Raw genomic sequence first — 21961 nt, 5'->3', positions numbered from 1 at the left:
AATCTGTAGCTGAGCCAACATCCTCCAGTTATTTTCAGTTGTGATAGCGAGCTTGTATGTGTCCTTTTTAGATGTGCTATTATTGGATACCAACCATAGGGATAAAACACTTTAGATGTGTGATCAGGTGCTTCCTCCACCAGACGAGTTCTTTGGCAGAAGTAAGGGTCACAGTATTGAACGTCACTTGAATCCCAGTGATGTTCTCAAATGTTACCTGCCAAAATATATAGATAGAAAGCTTTATCTAGCCCCACTTCCTGTGATGATTTTTCAACAGTGAAACCTTCCAGTTCTCTCTGCACCTTTGAGGAGATCACCTGGTTGGGGTGGAAGCTGGAGCATGACTCTTGCCTCCTCAGTTGATACAACTGCCTTTGTGTGTTTTCAGTCTTGGAAACGTGCGGTGTTTCTTTGTTTATGGTGTTGCCTTAGGTCTGCAGCATTATTTTTAGATTGTGTAACTATTCTTCAGGCTCCATTGCGTTAGTCACTTATGGATCTTTCTTTGCCTCTAGTATGCCAGAATGCTGAGGGATGGGTGATTTCAGTGGTGGGGCTAGCTGGATGGATGTGGGTTTAATCAAATGTAATTCTTTCATGCTGAGTTTCTCTTGGCTGACAGGAAAATACCAGCCCTAATGGGGTTCTAACATTGGATCCTGGAACTTATCAAAACTTGTAAAGCAAACATTTGTTGTTCCTTGCCACTGAAGTCTTTGTCCTTCTTAGCTTATTACATATTGATAAAACTGTTGCTTGCCTTCAGACCTAGCTCTCATTTCCTTTGGAGCTAAGGGAGACTGCGTATTGCTAGGCTTGCTTTCCCAACAAGTCTTTCTGTTAACATGTGGCACTCTGTTTGCAAGCTCCTGTAAGTGGTGGCTGCCAAGTAATAATGTAGAAAATAGAATCAAAAAGTGTGTGTGTGTGCAGGCTATCGCCCAGTCTGCTAATGGTGACGTTTTATACTTCATTTCTCAAGATTTTTGGTGAGGATAAGTAACTCTGAAAAGTCATTTTGTCCCTATTAGGAGTCTCAAGATGCTTAGTAGTTGTTTTCCTTGGTTCTGTACCAGGCTGCTTTTCTGCAGGTTTGGAGAGAGGTTTGTTCCTGATGCAACACTGGTGGTCCCAGCCCGCTCCCTGAATGAAGTGCATCAGAGGGCCCCAGCCTGTACCCCAGGCACAGCGCATGTGCTATGTACTTGTAATCTTGGCCGTGTTATTAGCAACTTTGCTCCACCTGAGGGAAAGGGATCACTAATGAGAAGAGGAAGAGTCAGAGGACAAATGTACTTGTGTAAACAGCAGAGGCTTAGTGAGAAACAATGTTGTCTCTGGTGGCTTGTGCCTGAGCAGCACAACCAGTGGCTGCTGATGACAGCTGGAGTCCAGCCCATGGCCCCACTGTGCTTCTGCCTGTGGAAAAAACAAGAGGGATAATGCACGTTGAGTCCAGGCAGCAAAGCAGGGCGTATACAGCTTGTATAAGCTGTGTGAGCTGCGCCCTGCAGACCCTGTGTGGAGGCGAGTCTGTGATGTGTATCCCTTTCTGCTGGTTCAGCTGGCAGTTCTGAAGCCCTGCTGTGGTCCTGCTTGCAGAGGGAATGCAATCCTTTGGTGGCAGCAGAAAGAAATGGGCTCTTAAAAAGAGGGATAATTCCAAATTTCCATCTTAAATATTGTCAGCACTTTACCTGCTTTTGTGTTGCAATCAAAAAGAAAATTCACTGTGAAGGGGCATGATTGCCCCTTTTTTAAGTTTAGGGGAAAAATCCAGGTGTGCATTAACTTTTTGTGGAAGTATTAGGAGTGATTCATAAATCTCTTAAAGCAGGACCTTAAACTCTGAGAAGCTCCTGCCATTCTCATGCTGTTTCTTTCCTGCAGATTTGAATGGGATAGATCTGACTCCTGTGCAAGATACTCCTGTGGCTTTGAGGAAGGAGGACACGTATGTCCATTTTAATGTGGACATCGAGATTCAGAAACATGTTGAAAAACTAACAAAAGGTATGTAGTATGAGAGACCTGAAACAGGGCCCAGGAGCTTTGAAAGTGTAGACACTAGCTGCTCCTGATCTAATAAACAGGCCGTGCCTGAGCTGCTGCTGCAGGGCTCAAGATCCAGACAAGGATAAAAATAGACCTTTGCATCCTGTCTCTTTCAAGTCGGTCACTGTAATGACTTGCAGACAAGGGAGGAATGAAAAGAGATAAAAATGCAGCAGTCTGCTACACAGGTACCGAGCTGCTTTATGACCTTCTTAGTCATTGGACAAACTGTTACCTGGATATGAATAATTGAGTGAAGCGTACAAGCTCTTGTGAGCATGATGAGCATTGGAAGAACATGGTATAGCTTTTGAGTAAATAACACAAGTGCTGGAGATAATTCTGTCCAATGTGTGTAGAGCATCTTAATGGCAGATAAGTTTTCAGGTAACTGTTGGCCATAATTGCTAACTTTTCTATTGAACCATTTTCCACTCTAGGTGCAGCTATTTTCTTTGAATTCAAACACTACAAGCCTAAGAAAAGGTTTACTAGCACCAAGTGCTTTGCTTTCATGGAGATGGATGAAATTAAACCTGGGGCAATTGTTATAGAACTGTAAGTGACTTGCAATTATAGATGCCAATGGCAGAGGAAATGAACTAGACTTCAGTTACAATGTCTGGCTTGTTGTATCAAGGAAGGTTTCTTGGACTCATTAGATTGACTTCCATAAGGAATATTCAATTTTTAATAAAGAAGGGAAGATAAAATGCTTTTAGGCAAACAAAATGGCTAGGGAGTCTTCTCAAAAACTAGACTATTCCCAAATAAAATGCTGGTGTTTGTAACTAAATTTTGTATGAAGTTAACAAATTGGGAGATTTTAATTTTGACCTTAGTTTGAGTGTCAGATCAGCTATATTTAAAAAAAATTAAAAAATATTTCAACTCCCACAATCTTCTGGTGCAGAACTTCTGTGAAGGAAGACTGATTTGAGACCTGGGATATGGATTTGCAATTGAATTTTATGAACATTTCAGAGTATTGTTGGGTGGTTGTGTTTTTTCCCCACTCTAAGTAGACAAACAAATAGATTAGCCAGTTATGCTGCAGTGGTTATGATGTCCATCCTACCCTCACTGTGTGGCTGAAGGTCTGAGTGAGGTTATTGAGCGGGGTTTTGGTGGTTTTTTTTTTTCAGGAAGAGGGTGAACCTTGCAATTCTGGGCATGTCTAGGAAGAGTGTTTAGTCTGTGCTAGCTGGAATACTTCTGAAGTACTGAGTACTGAAGTAGGAGATACTGCATTTCCTACAGTCCAGAGTATTATATCATGAATTCTCCTTACAAAAACCTCACATTCATTTAAAAAATGAAATTTTTGTTTTGTTAAAATAATGATCTAGAGAAAATACTGGTTTGAGTTTCTTCCTGTAAATCTATTAATTACTGTTGCTTCCAGTAAGTCTTGTCAGATGTATTTAAAAGATTACAGTAATAAGATCTGTACAGGACAAGCTTTCTAGTATGCTTTCATTTTCCTATGCAGTCATTAGCACTCGGATTAACTTACTTTCTTGTGGTTACAGGTACAAAAAACCCACTGACTTTAAAAGGAAGAAATTGCAACTGTTGACCAAGAAACCACTTTACCTTCACCTCCATCAAACATTGCACAAGGAATGACCCTAGTTGTGAGACTTCTGTGAACTGAACCACAAGTCATGGTAGCTGTGTGTAGTAGCCTTAGCCTTCGAGGGGCAGGAAAACGACTGTATACATGCCAGTAGGTCAGACGGGACCATCACACACTGCACAGCACTACTTCAGGGTCAGAGGCAAGCCTATCATTCAACTGCAAGTCTCTTTCAGTACTTTCCAGATACAGGTTTTTCTGAGAGCCCTGAAATATGCTGACTGCTTTTCCTAATTTTGCTGTTCATCACTTTTTATCTTAACTGTTGTTATCCTTTTGCCTCAGACTCCACCCAAGGATGGAGACTGCCCCTTTGCCAAACCTGTAGCAATAAAGATGTGGCAGGCCTAACTAACCTGTTTACACTTGCTGTGCTATTGTAGTTCCTCTCATCTGCATTTTGGAGTCCTCTGTAGCAGGCTGGTGGCAGAAGACCAGGAGAAAGACGAGGTGGGGCGGGAAGGAGCGTGAGGTACTGCAAGTGATTTAAAGTGAGAGAGAGGAGGGTGCTGGGTCAAGTGGGGTGGCCACAGAAGAGCTCCTCAGTCAGCTGTTGTGCTTTGGTTGGGCCAGGAGGACAACTGCAGATGAGAACACTGAACTATGATTTTTAACAGCCTTGCCTGATCCACTTGTATTGAGTTTTGGATACAATACATGTTACAATCCTTTAAATCACCGATACTCCCTAATAGAGCTAATTTTTCTGTATCTTGTCACAGAGTGATTTGCAAAGGTGGGTGGGGGACAGAGAGAGGCTTCTCCAGGGCTTCATCCTCGTGGCGGTGGGTGTTTCACCATTTCAGTGACAGCAGGACAGGCCCCTCAGCGTTCAAGTGTCAATTTTCCAGAGCTTTTGATAAAGCAGATCTGGCTAGCAGGTTGACCCACCTTTTACATGAAACTGCTGTTCTTATGGAAACTGATTGTATGCAGTTTTCTGCATATTTTGTGCAAGTCTGGAAACTTACTCTAAAAATTACCTTTTTATGTAAGTAGATAGGATTATCATTTATTTTCTATATTTTTGATTTGGTGTGTGATAAGCTGCAGGACATTGGCTTATTTTATGACACACTTACATTTACCTTTTGACCTAATAAAGAGACAGAAGTAGAACCCAGTCAAATATATTTGCGTGGATATTTAATACAATACTTTAAGGTTTGATATACTTCTTGCATATCTAACTAGTGCCTAAATACTCTGCTATGCTAACAAAGGACCCAGCTCCCAAAATATTGTCAAGACTAGGTTTATTTTAAACAGTCTGTGTGCAGATGTATCACCAATTCCTCTTTTCTGTCATGTAACCCCAAGATGTTACACTGTGTTTTAATGGGTAGGATGTGACTTTTCCTCATGATACTTGTCTGTCTGCAGCGAGGTGTTCAGCATTTTTGGCTTTACCACATTGATTAGGATAAGCTATTTTTGAATGTCCTGAATCTTCTTGCCTTCCCTCTGTTCTGGCATAACTAGGGATGAAATTATTTAGGTGTTACGACAAAAGTCAGCAACACTTCCTCAAATTCCACTACTGGTTGGAGGGGGGAAAAAAAGTGCAATTGAATTTTCCTGTTTATGGGTCTTTACAGTACCCCAATGGTATTACATCTGATATATTGAATATCAAGCCCTGAAAAGATATCCCTATGAGTTATGGAAATACCTCTGAATGCAGCATTCTGGGTACCAGACAAGAGGATACATACATTCTTCAAAAATAAATAAAAATCATCCTTTGAACTCTGCAAACAGATGGAGCATAGCATTAGTCTATGGCTGCAAATAAATCTGAGCTCGTTCAATAGCTGTGTTACCTGCCAGTGCTCCCTGGCTGGCTCAGGTCTCTTTCTGACCTTCTAAGACTCTGTAGCACCGAGCATTCCTGCAACACGTACAGCCTGTCTTGCTCAGCAAGGGATGATCCTGCAGCGCTCTCCCAGCTCTGCCATCCTCCCGGCTCTGCTGGTGTCACTCCGGGCCTGGTGAAAGCAGGGTGGTCAGTCAGTTGTGTGTCCCCCTGTGCGTCACAGCACCCACCCCCTCCTCCTGGTGCTCCCAGAGGGCGATTCCATCCAGCTCCAAGTTGTTAATGCTAGCTGGGGTGGGCGAGGCAGGAGATGTGAAGCATCACAGAGCTTGGTGTGCGGGAAGGAAAGATCCTGAACTTGGAGAACCCAACTTGTTCATCCATGTGTGTGTCAATAGCCCCTACACAAATTGAACACTTTCATTTGAATTACAAACCCATTGTTTCAGCTGCTTGACTCTTCCCCAGCTTGTAGATGTCTGTATTAACTTGTTATATGAAATGTCAACTTTGAAGTATTTTTGTTAAATACACACGTAGAGCTTTGTATTTAACTAATTGTGAATTAATGTCTGTAGAGTGTGAAATACCATTTTTAAAGTTGCTTCTATCCTTTTGCATTTTTTTCTGTGAACTGTCTTTCCCTGAAAGGACTACTACTCCCCACAACACAAGCTCTTGTATTGTTTTATGGTTTTAGTGATGTTCTGTCTTGTCTTTCATCTTAAATCTAAAGCTTAATACTTGTACTGTAAGAATGTAACACATAGATGGCACGTTTAATGGCTGCTTGTACTCTGGCAGTAAAGCTGTAATGGCCTTTCAGTAGGGTTTTTTTATTATTCCTAGTTGTTTCCTCTTCCCTTTTTTTTTCCTTTCTAAGGCTTACTTTTGTACAGAGCACTTTTGAAAAACCTTACTGTCTAGATAAGTGGTCTGCTATGCCAAATGCTATGTACTCATCCTTGTGTTAACACTTACGTACAGGGGCTTCTTTGAACATCTACAAGCGCAGGGTGTATTTTTAAAGCTATCCAGTGTTCCATGTATGCAAACTGATTTAAAGCTATACAGGTTAATATGGTTTACATAAACCCACTCTGCTTTATGGAAAGCTAATTTTTTTTCTTTTTAAAGTAAGTAAGTGAAAAAGGCTATAAAAATACAACTCTACTTGACCAAGGAAGCTGAATCGGTCTTAAATACTGCGTAAGATGAAAACTCAGATCTCAGACCTTGCTTAATGCTGCAAGCCAGTCTTGAAAGCAGAAAGTGATTATGAAATGTCTTAGTTTCTAGAATCCTGGAGCGTTCTCCTGTATTTCTGAACTAACCACACAACTCCATTAAGGCTTCCAGCTCTGTACTGCCCTTCAGCCGAGGAGGGCTGTATCCCCGTTGTCCTCATAACATGCCAGACTAGTTCCGCATGAGGGTAACACGGTCATTAATCTTGCAGCAGCAGCAGTTACTCAGCCTTGATTCAATTCCTGAACTTGGCCATGGCTGTAGCATTCTCTGGTTAAATTACTGAACCAATGTCCTTTCTGAACAAAAAATGGCACTGAAACAAAGCCTTCAGGTTTAGCAAAAGGAATTTTGCTTTTTATTATAACTTTCCTTTGAATACAGTGTCATTTGTGCTTCTGATCTCTGACCAGACATCTTTTTAAAAACAAACAAACAAAAAAAACCACCTCATGTAAACCCCTGGCCTACAATAACTGCAGCTTAATGATGTGATGGAGAAGGCAGGTAAGATAGCATTTTACTTAAAAATTATTTCCACAGGAAATGATTTGATTTACATTTTTCACGAAATTAGTTCATTCACCAACTGGTTACAGAGGCTACATTTAATTAAAACTAGCCACACAGGTACTTCCTTTCTATTGCACGTTTAGAGTAGGTTCAAGTCCATCACAAAAAGGTTCTTGCAGCCCAAGAGGATGGATGAGTTTAAGGTGAGCATAAATGCACATAAGATGTCTGCAGCAATTGGATAAAAATTAATCCTGCAAAAGCTGAAATATACTGAAATGAGATAAATGGCTTCAAAGAGAGAGCCATTTCCTAAAATCCTGACTGCAGGAAGTGCACTAGAGTCCATTCTGTTGAGCTGCTGACCAGACGCTGCAGTTAGGGTTTCTGCGCTGGAGGCTGTGTGTAGTCCTTTGAGCCTGCCGGTGGTGGAGGTGGCGGAGGGCCTGCGGGGTAGTCTCTAGGTCCCGATGGAGGCAAGTCTCTGTTAGGAGAAGGCGTATAGTCTCTCGAACCAGGTGGGGGTAGCCGTGGGCCTGGAGGATAATCTCTTGGGCCAGGAGGACCTAGGGGTGGAAAAGGAGGGTGCCCACGTCCATAGCCTCTTGGATCTGGAGGCGGCGGTAGTGGGCCAGGAGGCAGATCTCTCATTCCTAAGGGTGGGCCAGGTAAGAAATCTCTTGCAGCTGGAGGTGGCAAGGGAGCACCACGAACTAGAAGAAAAGGAAAACATGGAGTTAAATCTTGCTTTAACCTAAACAGTGAAGCTCCTGACTTGTTCCTCATTTCTTCATTTTTTGGAGCAGCTCTGGGGTGGGTCACTGTCACACACAGACTGCACAGGCCATGAATCACATTCTTTCTAGTGACTTCTGGCCGCTGGTTTCCATGGTAGACTGAACGAGGAAAAACACCTTGGCACTAAGGAGGCTTGAAACAACACACCTGTCCAAGCTTACTGAAATAAAACAGCTAGACCCTGTGAAGCATGGGGAAGCTGTGTGCTAAGGGATGGCAGATCTCAGTTCTGTAGCAGGCTTCCAAGAAGCACAATGGGAAAAGTTAAGTTTCAGCACACGGCAACGCAACTGTACCTAGGGGCACAGGAAGAGGTCGAGGCCCAAAGTGCCCACGGAGAGAAGCTGGTGGTGGTCCATAGCGAAGAGGCGGTGGAGGCGGAGGTCCCATCACTGGGGAGGTCATGATAGGTGTCCCAGGGAAAGAAGGTGGGCCTTTGGGACTAGCATTAGCCTGTGCAAAATTAGGTTATGCTTCAGTGCGTTATTCGTTGCATCAGAGAAGTATTAACACTGCTGAACACCACAACCACTCGCCCAAAGGCCAAGAGGAGGAAGAGAGAGAAAAAAAAAAAACAACCAAAGAAAAAAAAAAAAAAAGAAAAACACACAACCCAAAACACATTAACCAAGTAGAAAATAGGGAAAGGTACTGCGCCATCATTGTCCCTTCACCCAGAACACTGCTTGCACTACCTAGGAGTGGATGCTTAGTGTACCTTCTGAGATGACAAGTTTTCTTTAGCTGAAGCTGTACTAAAGAAAAGTTCAATCCCTTTTGAAGCGTCCTCAGTGGACAACCCCTTTGGTAAAGGGCCTGGCACCTTGAATTACATATGGAATTGTGCTTAAATACCACAGGTAAGTCAGCTTCTTGGGATTATTGGTGTAGTCACTCCAAAGTGTTTGCCTGCAGTCCTTAACAAGAAAGATCTCATTTCCTCAATTCCATAAAAACCAGACAGCAACTGTCCATCATTAGAGAAACCTTTTGAGACAGAGGTATAAGCCCTTGGTTAGTTTTGCAGAGCATTTTGTTATTTAGCAGTTCAGAACACCAAGCCTGTTATTCCTCTCCATCAAAGCAGAGTAACACCATATTCAGCCTCTGAATACTCACTGTAGCTGGTTCAATAGATGAAGGTGAATCAGTAGTTACACAGGGGACTTCAGACTCTTGGGGAGAGGGTTGCTTTTTTTTTTTTTTGGACAGCAAATAAGGATAGTGACAGGATATAGACAAGACAGAACATGATACAGTTAAAGCAGCAGCAGGAAGTACAGTGAATCATGTACTAGAAACAATTCCTGAAGGTTGGGGTTTTTTCAGCTTACCACTCCATCCATTGCTGTGGAAGGGGAGGAGGTTCTTGGCCCACTGCTGATCAGGGATGCTACAGCAGGCCCGAGATCTGTAAAGAGAGCCATGAATGCATGTCTTACCATGCTGTGGGATAAGGAACACGGGTTTCCAATTACATTTCTGAAGTGAAAGAATAACTGAGTAAGTTGCATTTGGTTGCAGGCCACGTAACTTACCAGGAACAGACATCCTTCCAGGTAACTCTGGTGGCCTTCGCGGAGCAGGGGGACCATCTACCACTGTACCTTAAGGGAAACAAGAACCCCAGAGATCCTAATCAACACATGCCTGAGCTATTTCTATGTTTAAAAAAAAAACAAACAAAACAAACAAAAACCCACCACTCATCTGTATCAATACTTAACACTATTCCTAGAACCAAGATCAGACCTTAGCATTCTTAGGTTTGTAGCATAAGATAGCTATCACAGAAGGGAAGCTTCACTGCTTACCAAATTCACCTCTTGAGGCTTCCCTTCGAGGAGCAGAAAGGGGCCGAGCAGGAACTTCTATCATCTGTGTGGGTGATGGATTTCCTCCACTCACAGGTGATGGGCCAAACGAGCCATCTCTGCTTAAGGGCCCTACGCCAAAGAGGAAAAAACACTCAATTTACTTTTCTACAATTTATCATAGCCTTATTTTTTTAGGATATACTGACTTAAAGACCAAAGTTTTGGGAGAAACAGCAGCATTTACCTCGTCGTGGTGGGACTTGGCGATCAGGTCTGCCTGGGGTTGGCTTTACAATTAATGGTCTTTGAAGCATGACGATTTTTTGGTTTACTTCTATTAATCTAATTTTTAAAAATAAAGGGGTTTTTTATTCAAATAACACGAGTTATATTTGTTATAATGTAACAAGGCAAACTGCATTGTAAAATGTTACAGCTTTCACCAAGAAATCTTATTTTAACCATCAAAACAGTTTAATAGTAGTTTAAAATTACTAACTCAAATATGCACTGCACATTCTGAGCAAGCAGGCTAACTGAGCACCTTGCATCGTTTGAGCTCCTTCTCGCCCAAGCAACACAGAGTGTGTTCAAAGAGCAATAAAAATGGTCTGTACTGTACTTACTTCTGTCTCAGGTTGGCTGCTTCTCTTTTTTCTTCAGCCAGAGCTCTCTCGGCAGAGCGGGCAATAAGCTGTTAGGGAAAATTTTGCCAACTGCATTAACTGCACCAACCTGAAGTCAAATACAAACTGTTTGCGTCAGAAAAGGAAGAACATTCTTACCCAATTGTCATGTGCCTTTTTCTCATGAGCAGCAATCTGAGAAGAAAAGAAGCATTTTAGCTTATTTCGTCCAACTACTAGTATGCAGTAAAAGGTGACACAAGAACCAGCAAGCAGGAAGTTTACCTGGTTTTTGTAAGATCTCTCCGTTTTTTGCAATTCTTCTTCCATATCTTGGATCCTTTGCCTGTACAAAAGGAAAAGGAGGGAAAGGAGAGAGGTTTAAATGAATTTTCTTCAATAGCTGAAATAGAGGAAAACAACAGTCTTCACAAACTGAAGTTACTTGTAAACTTTCACTTCCTCAATGGCCAGCACAGCTTTTTCATCTGCAGCAGACAATTTCTGCTCCTTCTCCTGACGCTCATACTCTTCCTGGGTTAGTTTTCTGCATAGGGGGAAAAAAAAAAGAAAAAAGGTGCACCATATATTCCACCATCCTACATCTACTACAACTCAAAATCAAGGTAGTCCCCTCCTAACAACAATGCTATCAGAATCTATAATAATGCATGAGAATGTAAAGAGAGATTTTTGAGAGAGAGAGAGAGAGAGACAGAGACAGAAATACTGTCTTTTGAAACCAACAGACAAACCCTTTGTGTATAAAACCTGAAAATTAAGGACCCAGCGTTGACTGGAAAGTTCTGTCAGCATCTAAAGATTTGTCACAATCTAACAATTGCAGACAGTTCATCTCTTCAGATCCTGTAGTTTACTTACCAATTCTATAGATGGTAATCCAGATTTACAAAGGTACAAACAAGGAAATATGCAGAACTAACATCTAACCAAGGGAAATGAAGAAATGAATGTGTAGCAAAAAAGGGGGAATTTAGGCCCTACGTGACAAACACATTAAATAGTCATCAACTCTGTGGAAAGAAGCTTTTTTCCAAGTATTCTCCATAACAATTTATTACATGACCAATTTCCACAGTCTTTTTGTATCCTCACGGTTCACTAATTTTTTAACTTTTGACATTTTTCTGGAAGTATTTAAGAGGTCCATAATGTGTTTCTAACTTACAAGAGCTATCCCACAAAACTGGAACCATTAAACTAGTAGTAAGTTGGCTATTGCTAATAGCCAGTTGAACATAATCCATTTCCTTGGCTACATGTGGAAACAGTTTTGCAGAAAAAAACCTGCAGGAAGCCCTTCATTCAAATCAAGAAGTAGTAACAGGCAGTGTAACTTCCTAAAAGTTTTGGCAGGAATAGAAATTCTTCAGAGAGGTCAAGAGGAAGTTTTCCTTGAAAGCTGGGCTATCCCTCACCTCTCCATTATGTGTTTACTACACCTGGATCCAAAAGTTATGAGGTCAGGCAGTTTCACTACTGAGGTGCTGTATAGCCTTAGCTATTCCTTACCTTGTTCCAACCCTGTGCTTCTCCCAGCCTACACACTTGAACCTTAGAAGTTTCAATTGCTTCTCCACCACAATTTCAGCTTTCCTAAAACATTTAGCTGAAAATGTCCCTGAATCCTACCTCAAATTTTCCCCACAAAATTGAAATGGTATTACAGACATTTCAGTAGAGGAATGAACACAGATACACAACTACTTCTTCACTGCTAGCAATTCATTCATCTCGTCTACCACCATTAATTCAGCCTTAATTTAGCCTTTTGAGAATGCAAATAGCTCACAAGGCTAAAATACTAAGTTTCAACATTATGAGAATCAGACTCATTGAACTGAGATCTGAGTAGCTGAAACAAATCTTAATTAATGGTCACTGTCTTCTCCTTGACAATGTGGACATTCTCTCTGGACAATGTGACACAGCAACCACAGAATTTGCAGACCAAGCCACCCACTTCCCCTCTCCAAAAGTTGTGGGGGTTTTTTGTTTTTGTTTTGGGTTTTTTGTTGTTGTTTTTTGTTTGTTTTTTTTAATGGTAGAAGGCAATATTGTGAGTGCAAAGTGACAGTCTTTTTAGAATCTCTGGAATGGTGGAAAAAGTAAAAAAGGGGTACTAGCTTCAACCATACTGAAAACAGTAGTCATCACCTTTCACTCCAAATACAACTTGAAGTTATTTGATCCCACTGAGCAAAGAGCATTTGGATAGTGCATATGATATAATACGCCATGTTATGGAAGACTAATGAAAGGCTTACTTCTGGAGTGCCATCTCCTTCTGCTGGTAAAGTTCACCAAGAATCTCCACTTTCTGCTGTAGTGTTTTGCATTCATTTTCCAGCCGAGCCTTGGCTGACTGGAGTGAACAGGAGTCATGTTCCAATTTTTTTATTTGCTCTGTTGGAGAAGCAAAGGTAGGTGAGGGACTCAAAGGAAGTTGCAACAAGAACTGCTATGCCACTTAAATGCTCTGTTTCTTTTTAAACCACAAACGTCATTTCACCCGAAGCAAGTCTTTTGCTAAGCCTACCTTCCAGCTCATGTCTTGCTGTTACTTCATCACTCAGTTTGGATTGCAGAAGATTTCTGTCTTCTTCAACTAAGGATAACATAGTTTTTACCTGAAAAGAGGAGCAGAAAGTTTATGATCTTAGGTATAGCAGTAATGTGACTGCATTTATTAGATATCTTGTGCAGCATACCCTGGAGACATCCATCATCTGCTTAATCTGAGTCTTCATCTTCTCACTCTCATCTAGAAGAGAAAAATATATTTGTTTTCCCTGTTTCTTAACCCCAATTCCCTGGATTCTACAGCTGTTAAAAATAACACTCCCCACATTTCAATCTGGGATAGGTCTCCTTACACGGTCAAAAAAAAGGGGGGGAACAAAACACAATAGCAGTTCCATGACCAGCACAACAGAACTATTAGATTTATTCCAAAAGGCATTCAGAAGACTCCTTCTTGTCACTTCTTCTAGCCACCACAATAACGTTAGTGTAAATGCAGTATCTGTTATCGGACATACTATCTGAAAATCAAAGAGTGGGAATTTCCAGCCCACGTATACTGTACAGTTAGAAAAAAGGGAAATTAAAAAAAACTTCAAAACCAGAGATGTAGCAAAAACATGTGCGACATCAGGAATAACAAACTTCCTGAATAGTTTTGAAAGTGTCTATTTCAGTCTGTCAGATTTTAAAAATGTGATTATGTAAATTACTTATCTAACCCAAGGTAAGCACAATACTCATTAAAAATTCATATTAAAAATAAATATAGCATAACAACAAAGCTGAGATTCTCAGCTTTTGGAATGTTCTTAATTGCTAACCTTTATACACAATCTTTAAAAACTGTGTCATTAGACTTACAATATACCTTAACTGTAATCTAAAAGCAATTATAGGCTTTTTTAACGGTCTCTCCCTTCAGTTAGGAGATACTTTGTGTTGTCTGAGGATTAAAGCTGGCAGTGTCCTAACCCACAGGCAGCTACATGTATGGATTCCCCTTGTTCCCCATATGACATGACATGAACATACCACCTCATATGCTTTAGCCACTGGGCATATCAGCCAGCAGGTAGGATTACTGTACCTGGCAACTCTCCATTGGCCAGATCGTCTCCTGTGCTCCATTCACGCCCTTCACCATCCTTCTTGGCCTCAGATGCTGAATCCATGTCAAGCTGCTTCAGCTGCATAATGCAGTTAGTTAAAACCTAGTAATGAAATCAAAGGTTCACTGAAGGAGAATCGCTCTGCATTTTGTAAAGTATTCCAAAATATTTTATGATGTGTAATATTTAAAGCAAGCTTGTTATAAAGAACCTACTTCAATTTCATTTTCCTTGTAGGCGAGCGCTTCTTCTATGTCCTTCTGAGACTTCTGATACAGTTTGACCTGCTCGCTGAGCTCAGCATGCCTCTCACTCCAACCTTCAGCTTCTTTTAGCAGCTGTATAAAGCACCAAGGCAAGATGATTTCTTGTTTTATTTTTAGTACAGGGTATATGTAATTAAAGTCTATTTTACTACCAGCTCTGGTGATAACTGATCACCACAGGTCACAGCTAAAGGGTACTTCACAGTTATCACACTCATCACTAGCCCACTGGTAGAACTGCATGCCGGGAATCTTTCTGCAATTTATATTATCAGGTGATTTTACAAATTTCACATTATCTCAACTAATATCCCAACATCAGAACCAAACTGCTCACACCCTTCAAAGGACGAGGAATTAATTGCAAACCAGAAGTAATCAAACCACATTCCTTAAAAGGGCATCTACTTCATATATGGAGAAAGAAAACAGATAGATATTTACAATTATCTGTAAAAGAACTGTCATGACATTTCAGGGCTAATGGCCCTCCCCATTTAGCTTCGCTTCAGAATTGCTTTTTGGCAATTCTTTACCATGACTTCCTTCAGTCCTGATCCCAAGTAGCAATCTCCCGATCATGCAGTGACCACCACATCAGCATAGACTTTCTGTGAAGCTGCTGACAAAAACTGAATCACTGGAACTGGCAAAGCCTTCATACTGAAGACATGTGGCTCACCTGCACAAAAAGCCTGTGCAGGCAGGCGCAAGGGGTTTAAATTTTATCTTGATAACATGCAATGTGGAATTCTGACATGTTAAGAAGACAGGGACACACTGAAGTTATACTCAAGTAAACTAGGAATAAAGCCTCAATATTTCATTCAAAAGAGAAACAAAGTTGCTTGGCCTGGGCATAACTTACTTGCTCCTTGCTCTCTTTCAGCCTAGCATTCTCTTCCTGCACATGATGAAGCTCAGATCTCACCTTTTCTTCACTTAGTTTAGCTTCATTAAGGGCTATCTGCACCTACATATGAAACAAAAAGGAACAAAAAGACATGAAGTCAAACTGTAATAGAGCAAGAGCTATGTATTACCTGGTAATGGAAAAAAAAAAAAAAAGGCATATATCCACAAACAACCTGGAATCTACCAAGCTAGCATTTTCAAATACATCCTAGATATGAATTTTCCTGGTACAAGAACCTGTACCTGTGACTTAAGAGGGTGTAGATAATGTTTTACCTCTGAAAGCTCTACAGAATGCACACTGATAGCCTCCTGAAGTTTCTCCAAGGACTTCTGGGTTTCAGAAATCTAGATAAGAAGAAGATGAGCAGTGACTTTGTATTAGCCTGGTACATGCCTTAGCCTGAGTATATAATTACCTTACCTGTGTATTTTGGAAGCATAAAAGGAAAGTCAAAACACCAATAAATTTCCATTTAGAGCAGCCATTAGACTAGCAGCATCAGCGCTGCCTTATCAGCAAGGCAAGGAATAGAAACAAAGAGCACATTAGAATCAACTTCCCTCTGTGACTCTGCCTGTCCATGGCTGGGAAAGTTCCCCGTACACCTGCACAATCTAGAACGAAAGTACCACGTGCTGCTGTCATTAGCAACAACCTTTGATCAAAACACCAAAGAACTTGTTGGAGCTTACCATTACCACAGGAAATTAGGCTTTAAAAAAAAAGAAAAAAGAAAAAAAGTACCTCTAGACAACAAGAATGACAGGCAGCTTAGAGATCTTCACACTTACTACAGAACTAGATGATTCCTCTAAGTACAAGAAAAAGTCTCTTACCAACCTGAAACCTTCAGCCCATCTTGTTAAGGAACTTCCTGGCTCTGGCTAGGAAGTATTAGACTAGCCCATGATTTGAATACATCCGTTTATGTGTGAAAGCGCATAACTACAGAAGTTCATCAAGACCTTACAAAAAACAAACACCACCCCACTCCCCACCTCCCCCCCCCAAAATAAAAAAAAACAACCACCATGCAATCAACAGATTCACCCCTTGAGCTTGGGATGAACCAGAAATTACATTTCAGTTCTCTTTCTCAGATGGTTCATCTTGTTTGCTCTACCTCTATCTGTTTACCCATCAGGTTGCGACTAGCTTTTAGGGCACATTAAGTTAAGGACAATGTAAGACATTAGTGTGATTGCTCTTGCCTTGTTCTGTTTCTTTTCATTCTTTTTTCTCTCTGTTTCAAGCATCGTGTGCAGATTTTTTACTTTGTCATCTAGCTGACGATTTGCTTCTTCCAGTCCTTTGACAGTGTCCTTAAAAAAAAAAAAAAAAAAAGAGTAAAAGACCGACTAAAGCAAGTTATTTTATTGATGTTTTTGCTTTCAGTACAGAGACAGTTAACTGTTTCTTACCTTAAGCCCTGTGGTTTCATTGGAGAGGACGTCTTTTTGTTCTTGGGCCACTTTCACAGATTCCTTTGCTTCCTTTATCTAAGCGCAGAAACAACCAAACAGAACTGAGGAAATTGTCAACATAATATTCAGTAAGAATAGAAAATAAAAATATATTAGCTGTTGCATTGACTGTATCATTAAACCAGTAACAGAAAATTAGGAAGCAAAGGACAAGAACCTAGAACAATACCTTTTGATCATATTCTGACACCTTTTCTAAGATTTCTGTTTTTTCTTGTAGCAGGTTTTTAATCTTTTCAGCAAGCTGCTTTTCAGTCACTAGGAAGAAAAAGAAAGCTTACAATAACTGTACTTCATATCCTGGAGGGAAAAAAAAAAAATCAGAGCTATCATTACTAGCACTTTAGGGAACGTTTTCAAGTAAGGACTAAAGCACAAATCAGGATAGTGTCAATTACCTGGCAGTCAGCCCTTTCTGCAGGAGTCTAAGCATCGCCAGTTTTCATTTAAAGGATAGAAAACAAGGCAGTAAAGCATTGAACACTGACACAAAGCATATAGCTCTTGCATCCACTTCACAGAAGCTGGTCAGAGAATGCACGGCAGAGCAGAGTAAGGTGCTGGCTACGCACAAATGAGGTATGTTCAAGGGAAGGATTGGCAGTGACGATGTTAGAGCAGTCTCAGTCCCTGTGACACTCAGGGAGATGCAACATCTTCCCTAACAACCACCTCTTCCTGCTGTATTGAAACTGAATGTTCGGTCAGCAAAGATAAAAAGCTCTGAAAGACCTACTGGGAACAGAAAAGAGACTGTCAGCTAGCAGACAGCATCAGTAAGCCTCAAGGAACTGCATGGCTTTCTAACAGACACTATTGCTCACAGACCTCAGAAGGGCTGTGACCGAGCAACAGTTCTTTACGTATGCATTTGTTTCTCAACCTAAAGAAGTCACCAACCAACCTTCAGGATTCAAGAAAAACCATTAACATACTTAATTTATTTTATTGCAAATTAATTTAAAGAAACATGGTGACAAAGGATGAGAAAAAGGCTGAGGTACTTAATGTCTTCTTTGCCTCAGTCTTTAATAGTAAGACCAGTTGTTCTCTGGGTACCCAGCTCCCTGAGCTGGAAGACAGGGACGGGGAGCAGAATGAAGCCCCCATAATCCAAGGGGAAATGGTTAGCGACCTGCTACACCACTTAGACACACACAAGTCTATGGGGCCAGATGGGATCCACCCAAGGGTACTGAGGGAGCTGGCAGAAGTGCTCACCAAGCCACTTACAACCCTTTACCAGCAGTCCTGGCTAACCGGGGAGGTCCCAGTTGACTGGAGGTTAGCAAATGTGACGCCCATCTACAAGAAGGGCCAGAAGGGAAGATCCGGGGAACTAGAGGCCTGTCAGTCTGACCTCGGTGCCGGGGAAGGGTATGGAGCAGATCACCTTGAGTGCCACAGCACAAGCAGGTGATCAGGCCCAGTCAGCATGGGTTCAGGAAAGGCAGGTCCTGCTTGACTAACCTGGTCTCCTTCTGTGACAAGGTGATCCACTTAGTGGATGAGGGAAAGGCTGTGGATGTTGCCTACCTAGACTTCAGTAAAGCCTTTGACACTGTTTCCCACAGCATTCTCCTGGAGAAACTGGCTGCTCATGGCTTGGACGGGCATACGCTTCACTGGGTAAAGAACTGGCTGGATGGCTGGGCCCAAAGAGCTGTGATGAATGGAATTAAATCCAGTTGGCGGCCGGTCACAAGCGGTGTTCCCCAGGGCTCTGTGTTGGGGCCAGTTCTGTTTAATATCTTTATCAATGATCTGGACGAGGGGATCGAGAGCACCCTCAGTAAGTTTGCACATGACACCAAGTTGTGCGGGAGTGTTGATCTGCTTGAGGGTAGGAAGGCTCTGCAGAGGGACCTGGACAGGCTGGATTGATGGGCCGAGGCCAGTTGTATGAGATTTAACAAGGCCAAGTGCAAGGTCCTGCACTTGGGCCACAGCAACCCCATGCAACCGCTACAGGCTTGGGGAAGAGTGGCTGGAAAGCTGCCCAGCAGAAAAGGACCTGGAGGTGTCGGTCAATAGCCATCTGAATATGAACCAGCAGTGTGCCCAGGTGGCCAAGAAGGCCAATGGCATCCTGGCTTGTATCAGAAATGGTGTGGCCAGCAGGACCAGGGAAGTGATTGTCCCCCTGCACTCAGCACTGGTGAGGCCGCACCTCGAATCCTGTGTTCAGTTTTGGGCCCCTCACTACAAGAGAGACATTGAGGTGCTGGAGCGTGTCCAGAGAAGGGCAACGAAGCTGGTGAAGGGTCTAGAGCACAGGGCTTGTGAGGAGCGGCTGAGGGAACTGGGGTTGTTTAGCCTGCAGAAAAGGAGGCTGAGGGGAGACCTTATCTCTCTCTACAACTACCTGGAAGGAGGTTGTAGAGAGGTGGGGGTCGGTCTCTTCTCCCAAGTAACAAGTGATAGGACAAGAGGAAATGGCCTCAAGTTGTGCCAGGGGAGGTTTAGACTGGATGTTAAGAAAAATTTCTTTACCAAAAGGGTTGTCAAGCATTGGAACAGGCTGCCCAGGGAAGTGGTGGAGTCACCACCGCTGGAGGTATTTAAAAGATATGTAGATCTTTTAGGTGCTTAGGGACATGGTGTAGTGGTGGACTTGGCAGTGCTAGGTTAATGGTTGGACTTGATGATCTTAAGAGTCTTTTCCAACCTAAACGAGTCTATGATTCTATTCAATGATCCAATTGTCATTCTCTTTCCAGTTCTAAACCACCCCTGTATTTGAACACCCGAAGCCCCATTTGCCTCACAGCAAATCCTGCAGCACAAACAGGAAGCACTGGTTGTTCCAACTGCACCCCACAGGGTGCAATGGCAACTGCTACTCCTCCTTCCCCTCCCACGAGGGTTTCTGGGCCAGAGGATCCCCAGCCCTTCCTGCTCTGGTGAGAGGAGAGACAACAAGCGACTGCTGAGGTACAAGATAGTTCTCAGCAGTTTAAGGGAGGCAGGAATCCCTGCATTAGCTTGGTCTCCTAATTTTACTACTGTGATGAAGAGTGGATAATAGATTTTGTCTTTGGGATTCCAAATGCAATCTATTTCTTAATGCATTTTTGTCACTGTTAATATTCCTCCATTTTAGAGAAGATTTTAACAACAACATTAACTTTATCATATTTGAAGAATATTTATTTGCTCTTAGCTTTAGTAGTTTCTATACAGTATTAGACAGAAGAATATTTGGGGGAAAAAAAACAAAAAGGGGATTATATCTATGTTCCTCTTTTTTTTTTTTTTAAGGCAGGCTGCTAAGTAATTTCTACAACACCAATACCAATGTTTTTCCCCCTCCACTAATATTTGTTTTGCAGCACAGAAATCTCCTTACAGATCCAAGATGGACTTTTTCACTTCACCAATTCTGCATTAATTATATAGAAGGAAAGTGCAGTATAACTACAATGAAACTAGAGAATTATGACAGATAAGTAACATGGTTTGTGAAGAGGAAACAGGCAGAGAGTTCATGTGAAGACAATTCTTTCATATTTTTTGTATTGTATTCAATTATGAATTTCAGCAATTGCCCTACTTTGAATTCTATTTCCTTTCCGTTCAGTACACTTTAATTTTATATACTTGAAGCTGGAGAAAAGCCCTTGTAAAAGCTATGTGCTAGCCACAGGACTATCTGCATATTTAGGTCTACATTTAGAAGGTCTCTTTGCAACTGCACAGTAGCCAGTTTCAGGCTCCCCTCAATCCAAAAAGGCAAGAGGAACTAGCTACTGCTTTTTGTGAGAAGCAACAAGCAAAAGCAGATTCACTCCTAGTCAGAAAACCAAAACAAACTCTGCTCCACTACCACTGTACCGGTACACCAATGGATCACATTTATGGTGAACAAGGCAGAGCTTTTCCTTGCCTTTTTCTTTAATTTGCATGTGTGAGCTGCATTGTTTCTCCTAATCAAAGCATTATCAAAAGCAAAATTGAAATCCTCATATTCAAGTATCATCCTCCAGCCTAGCTTACACCATAACTCCAGACTTAGCATTCTCCTTGAAAGGGAATGAAGATTGACACTTGGTGCTCTGAAACAATCTTCAAAACTTTTACATGCCTAAGCATTAGGTACACTGAAAAGCACAGAGAAACTTACCTTGATATATTCTACTCTTTACCTACAGAAGGAAAAAAAAAAATTAGCCATAAAAGTGATAAGTGAAAAATTTTATTAATTTTTCCTATAGAGAAAAGTCACCACTTATACGTGGACTAAAGAGGCATATGGAAAACACATCTATCGCTGCCAACAAGAGTGTTGAATAACACTACAAACAAGCTTAAGCTGTTTTCTAATAAAAGCTTCTAGGTTAATGCCCTGTCCTAGAGCCTTAGTAAACATCTGATTTCTCAGTCACCAGAAGGATAGCAGTAACTGCCCACATCCAGTTTGCAACAAAGAAAATGAAACCATTTTGCATCAAACAAGAGTCGTGAACTTGCAAACACAAAACACACTTGCATCCCAGTTCTGATCCATTTAAAGCAATGTATGTTTACATGACATTTGCTCATTTCGAAACTAACACTGTTAAAGAATTTCAGAAGCTTTCTTTTCATGCTGTTATATTAACATTATTTTGCATTTGAAGCTGACCTAGTGTATTCAGTATCAAAACTAGGCAAGGAAAAAACTACCAGTGTTATTACAGATATTATTTTGTTTTAATGTATTTTTGTCAAGCAAAGATAAAGTATTCCACAGACTTCCAGAGCATATCACCACTGAACTGGACACCTGTAAAATAAACTGTCCTATTTGCTTTTCATCGATCAATTCCCAAGGAGATGCACTGGTATACTTGAGAGCTGGTGATGGTACTTTTCTTGCACATAAAATTATCGGTGTAGGAAAGAGGAGGACAAATGCAGAGCGAGAAGCAGAGTGGGGAAGGGGCTCTCCAGTGAGAATTAAGATCAGGTTTAGGGTCCTAAATGCGGCACCTACAAGCAGCTGGACAATATTGAGGGGGAAGGATTAACTGCTTGTTTTGGAGATAGTCAGCAACAGGCTCAAGCATGTGGAAGGCTTCTCATTTCAAAGATTCCTGACCCTTTCCTCAGTCTTCTTGATTTACATCATACTCCCTTATT

General features: G+C 41.5%; 2 protein-coding genes across 6 annotated transcripts in view; one reads left to right on the top strand and one right to left on the bottom strand.

Annotated features, from left to right (window-relative positions):
- AIDA (axin interactor, dorsalization associated) overlaps nt 1-6338 on the top strand; it is a 31019-nt gene extending 24681 nt beyond the window's left edge. For all 3 annotated transcript variants that reach the window (XM_072857000.1, XM_072856999.1, XM_072856998.1), the window contains 3 exons: nt 1894-2016; nt 2499-2616; nt 3591-6338. In XM_072857000.1, the coding sequence (XP_072713101.1) occupies nt 1894-2016; nt 2499-2616; nt 3591-3687 (338 nt within the window). In that variant the 3' untranslated portion in view covers nt 3688-6338. The remainder of the gene's footprint in view (nt 1-1893; nt 2017-2498; nt 2617-3590) is intronic.
- A 925-nt stretch (nt 6339-7263) lies between these two features.
- MIA3 (MIA SH3 domain ER export factor 3) overlaps nt 7264-21961 on the bottom strand; it is a 30138-nt gene continuing 15440 nt past the window's right edge. For 2 of the 3 annotated variants that reach the window (XM_072856991.1, XM_072856993.1), the window contains 22 exons: nt 20964-20985; nt 17010-17098; nt 16778-16855; nt 16568-16678; nt 15629-15700; nt 15306-15410; nt 14387-14509; nt 14150-14273; nt 13248-13300; nt 13076-13166; nt 12804-12942; nt 10961-11062; nt 10801-10861; nt 10675-10710; nt 10516-10583; nt 10134-10231; nt 9887-10018; nt 9611-9679; nt 9407-9483; nt 9192-9263; nt 8369-8525; nt 7264-7987 (listed from right to left, as the gene is read on the bottom strand). In XM_072856991.1, coding sequence (XP_072713092.1) covers nt 7653-7987; nt 8369-8525; nt 9192-9263; nt 9407-9483; nt 9611-9679; nt 9887-10018; nt 10134-10231; nt 10516-10583; nt 10675-10710; nt 10801-10861; nt 10961-11062; nt 12804-12942; nt 13076-13166; nt 13248-13300; nt 14150-14273; nt 14387-14509; nt 15306-15410; nt 15629-15700; nt 16568-16678; nt 16778-16855; nt 17010-17098; nt 20964-20985 — 2214 coding nt within the window. In that variant the 3' untranslated portion in view covers nt 7264-7652. The remainder of the gene's footprint in view (nt 7988-8368; nt 8526-9191; nt 9264-9406; nt 9484-9610; nt 9680-9886; nt 10019-10133; nt 10232-10515; nt 10584-10674; nt 10711-10800; nt 10862-10960; nt 11063-12803; nt 12943-13075; nt 13167-13247; nt 13301-14149; nt 14274-14386; nt 14510-15305; nt 15411-15628; nt 15701-16567; nt 16679-16777; nt 16856-17009; nt 17099-20963; nt 20986-21961) is intronic. The other variant, XM_072856992.1, reaches the window with a different exon arrangement.

The sequence above is a fragment of the Ciconia boyciana genome, chromosome 3 (genome assembly GCF_034638445.1).
Source record: "Ciconia boyciana chromosome 3, ASM3463844v1, whole genome shotgun sequence".
Taxonomy (NCBI): domain Eukaryota; kingdom Metazoa; phylum Chordata; class Aves; order Ciconiiformes; family Ciconiidae; genus Ciconia; species Ciconia boyciana.
The sequence above is the reverse complement of the archived record's forward strand: the minus strand, read 5'-3'. Positions and strand labels throughout refer to the sequence as shown.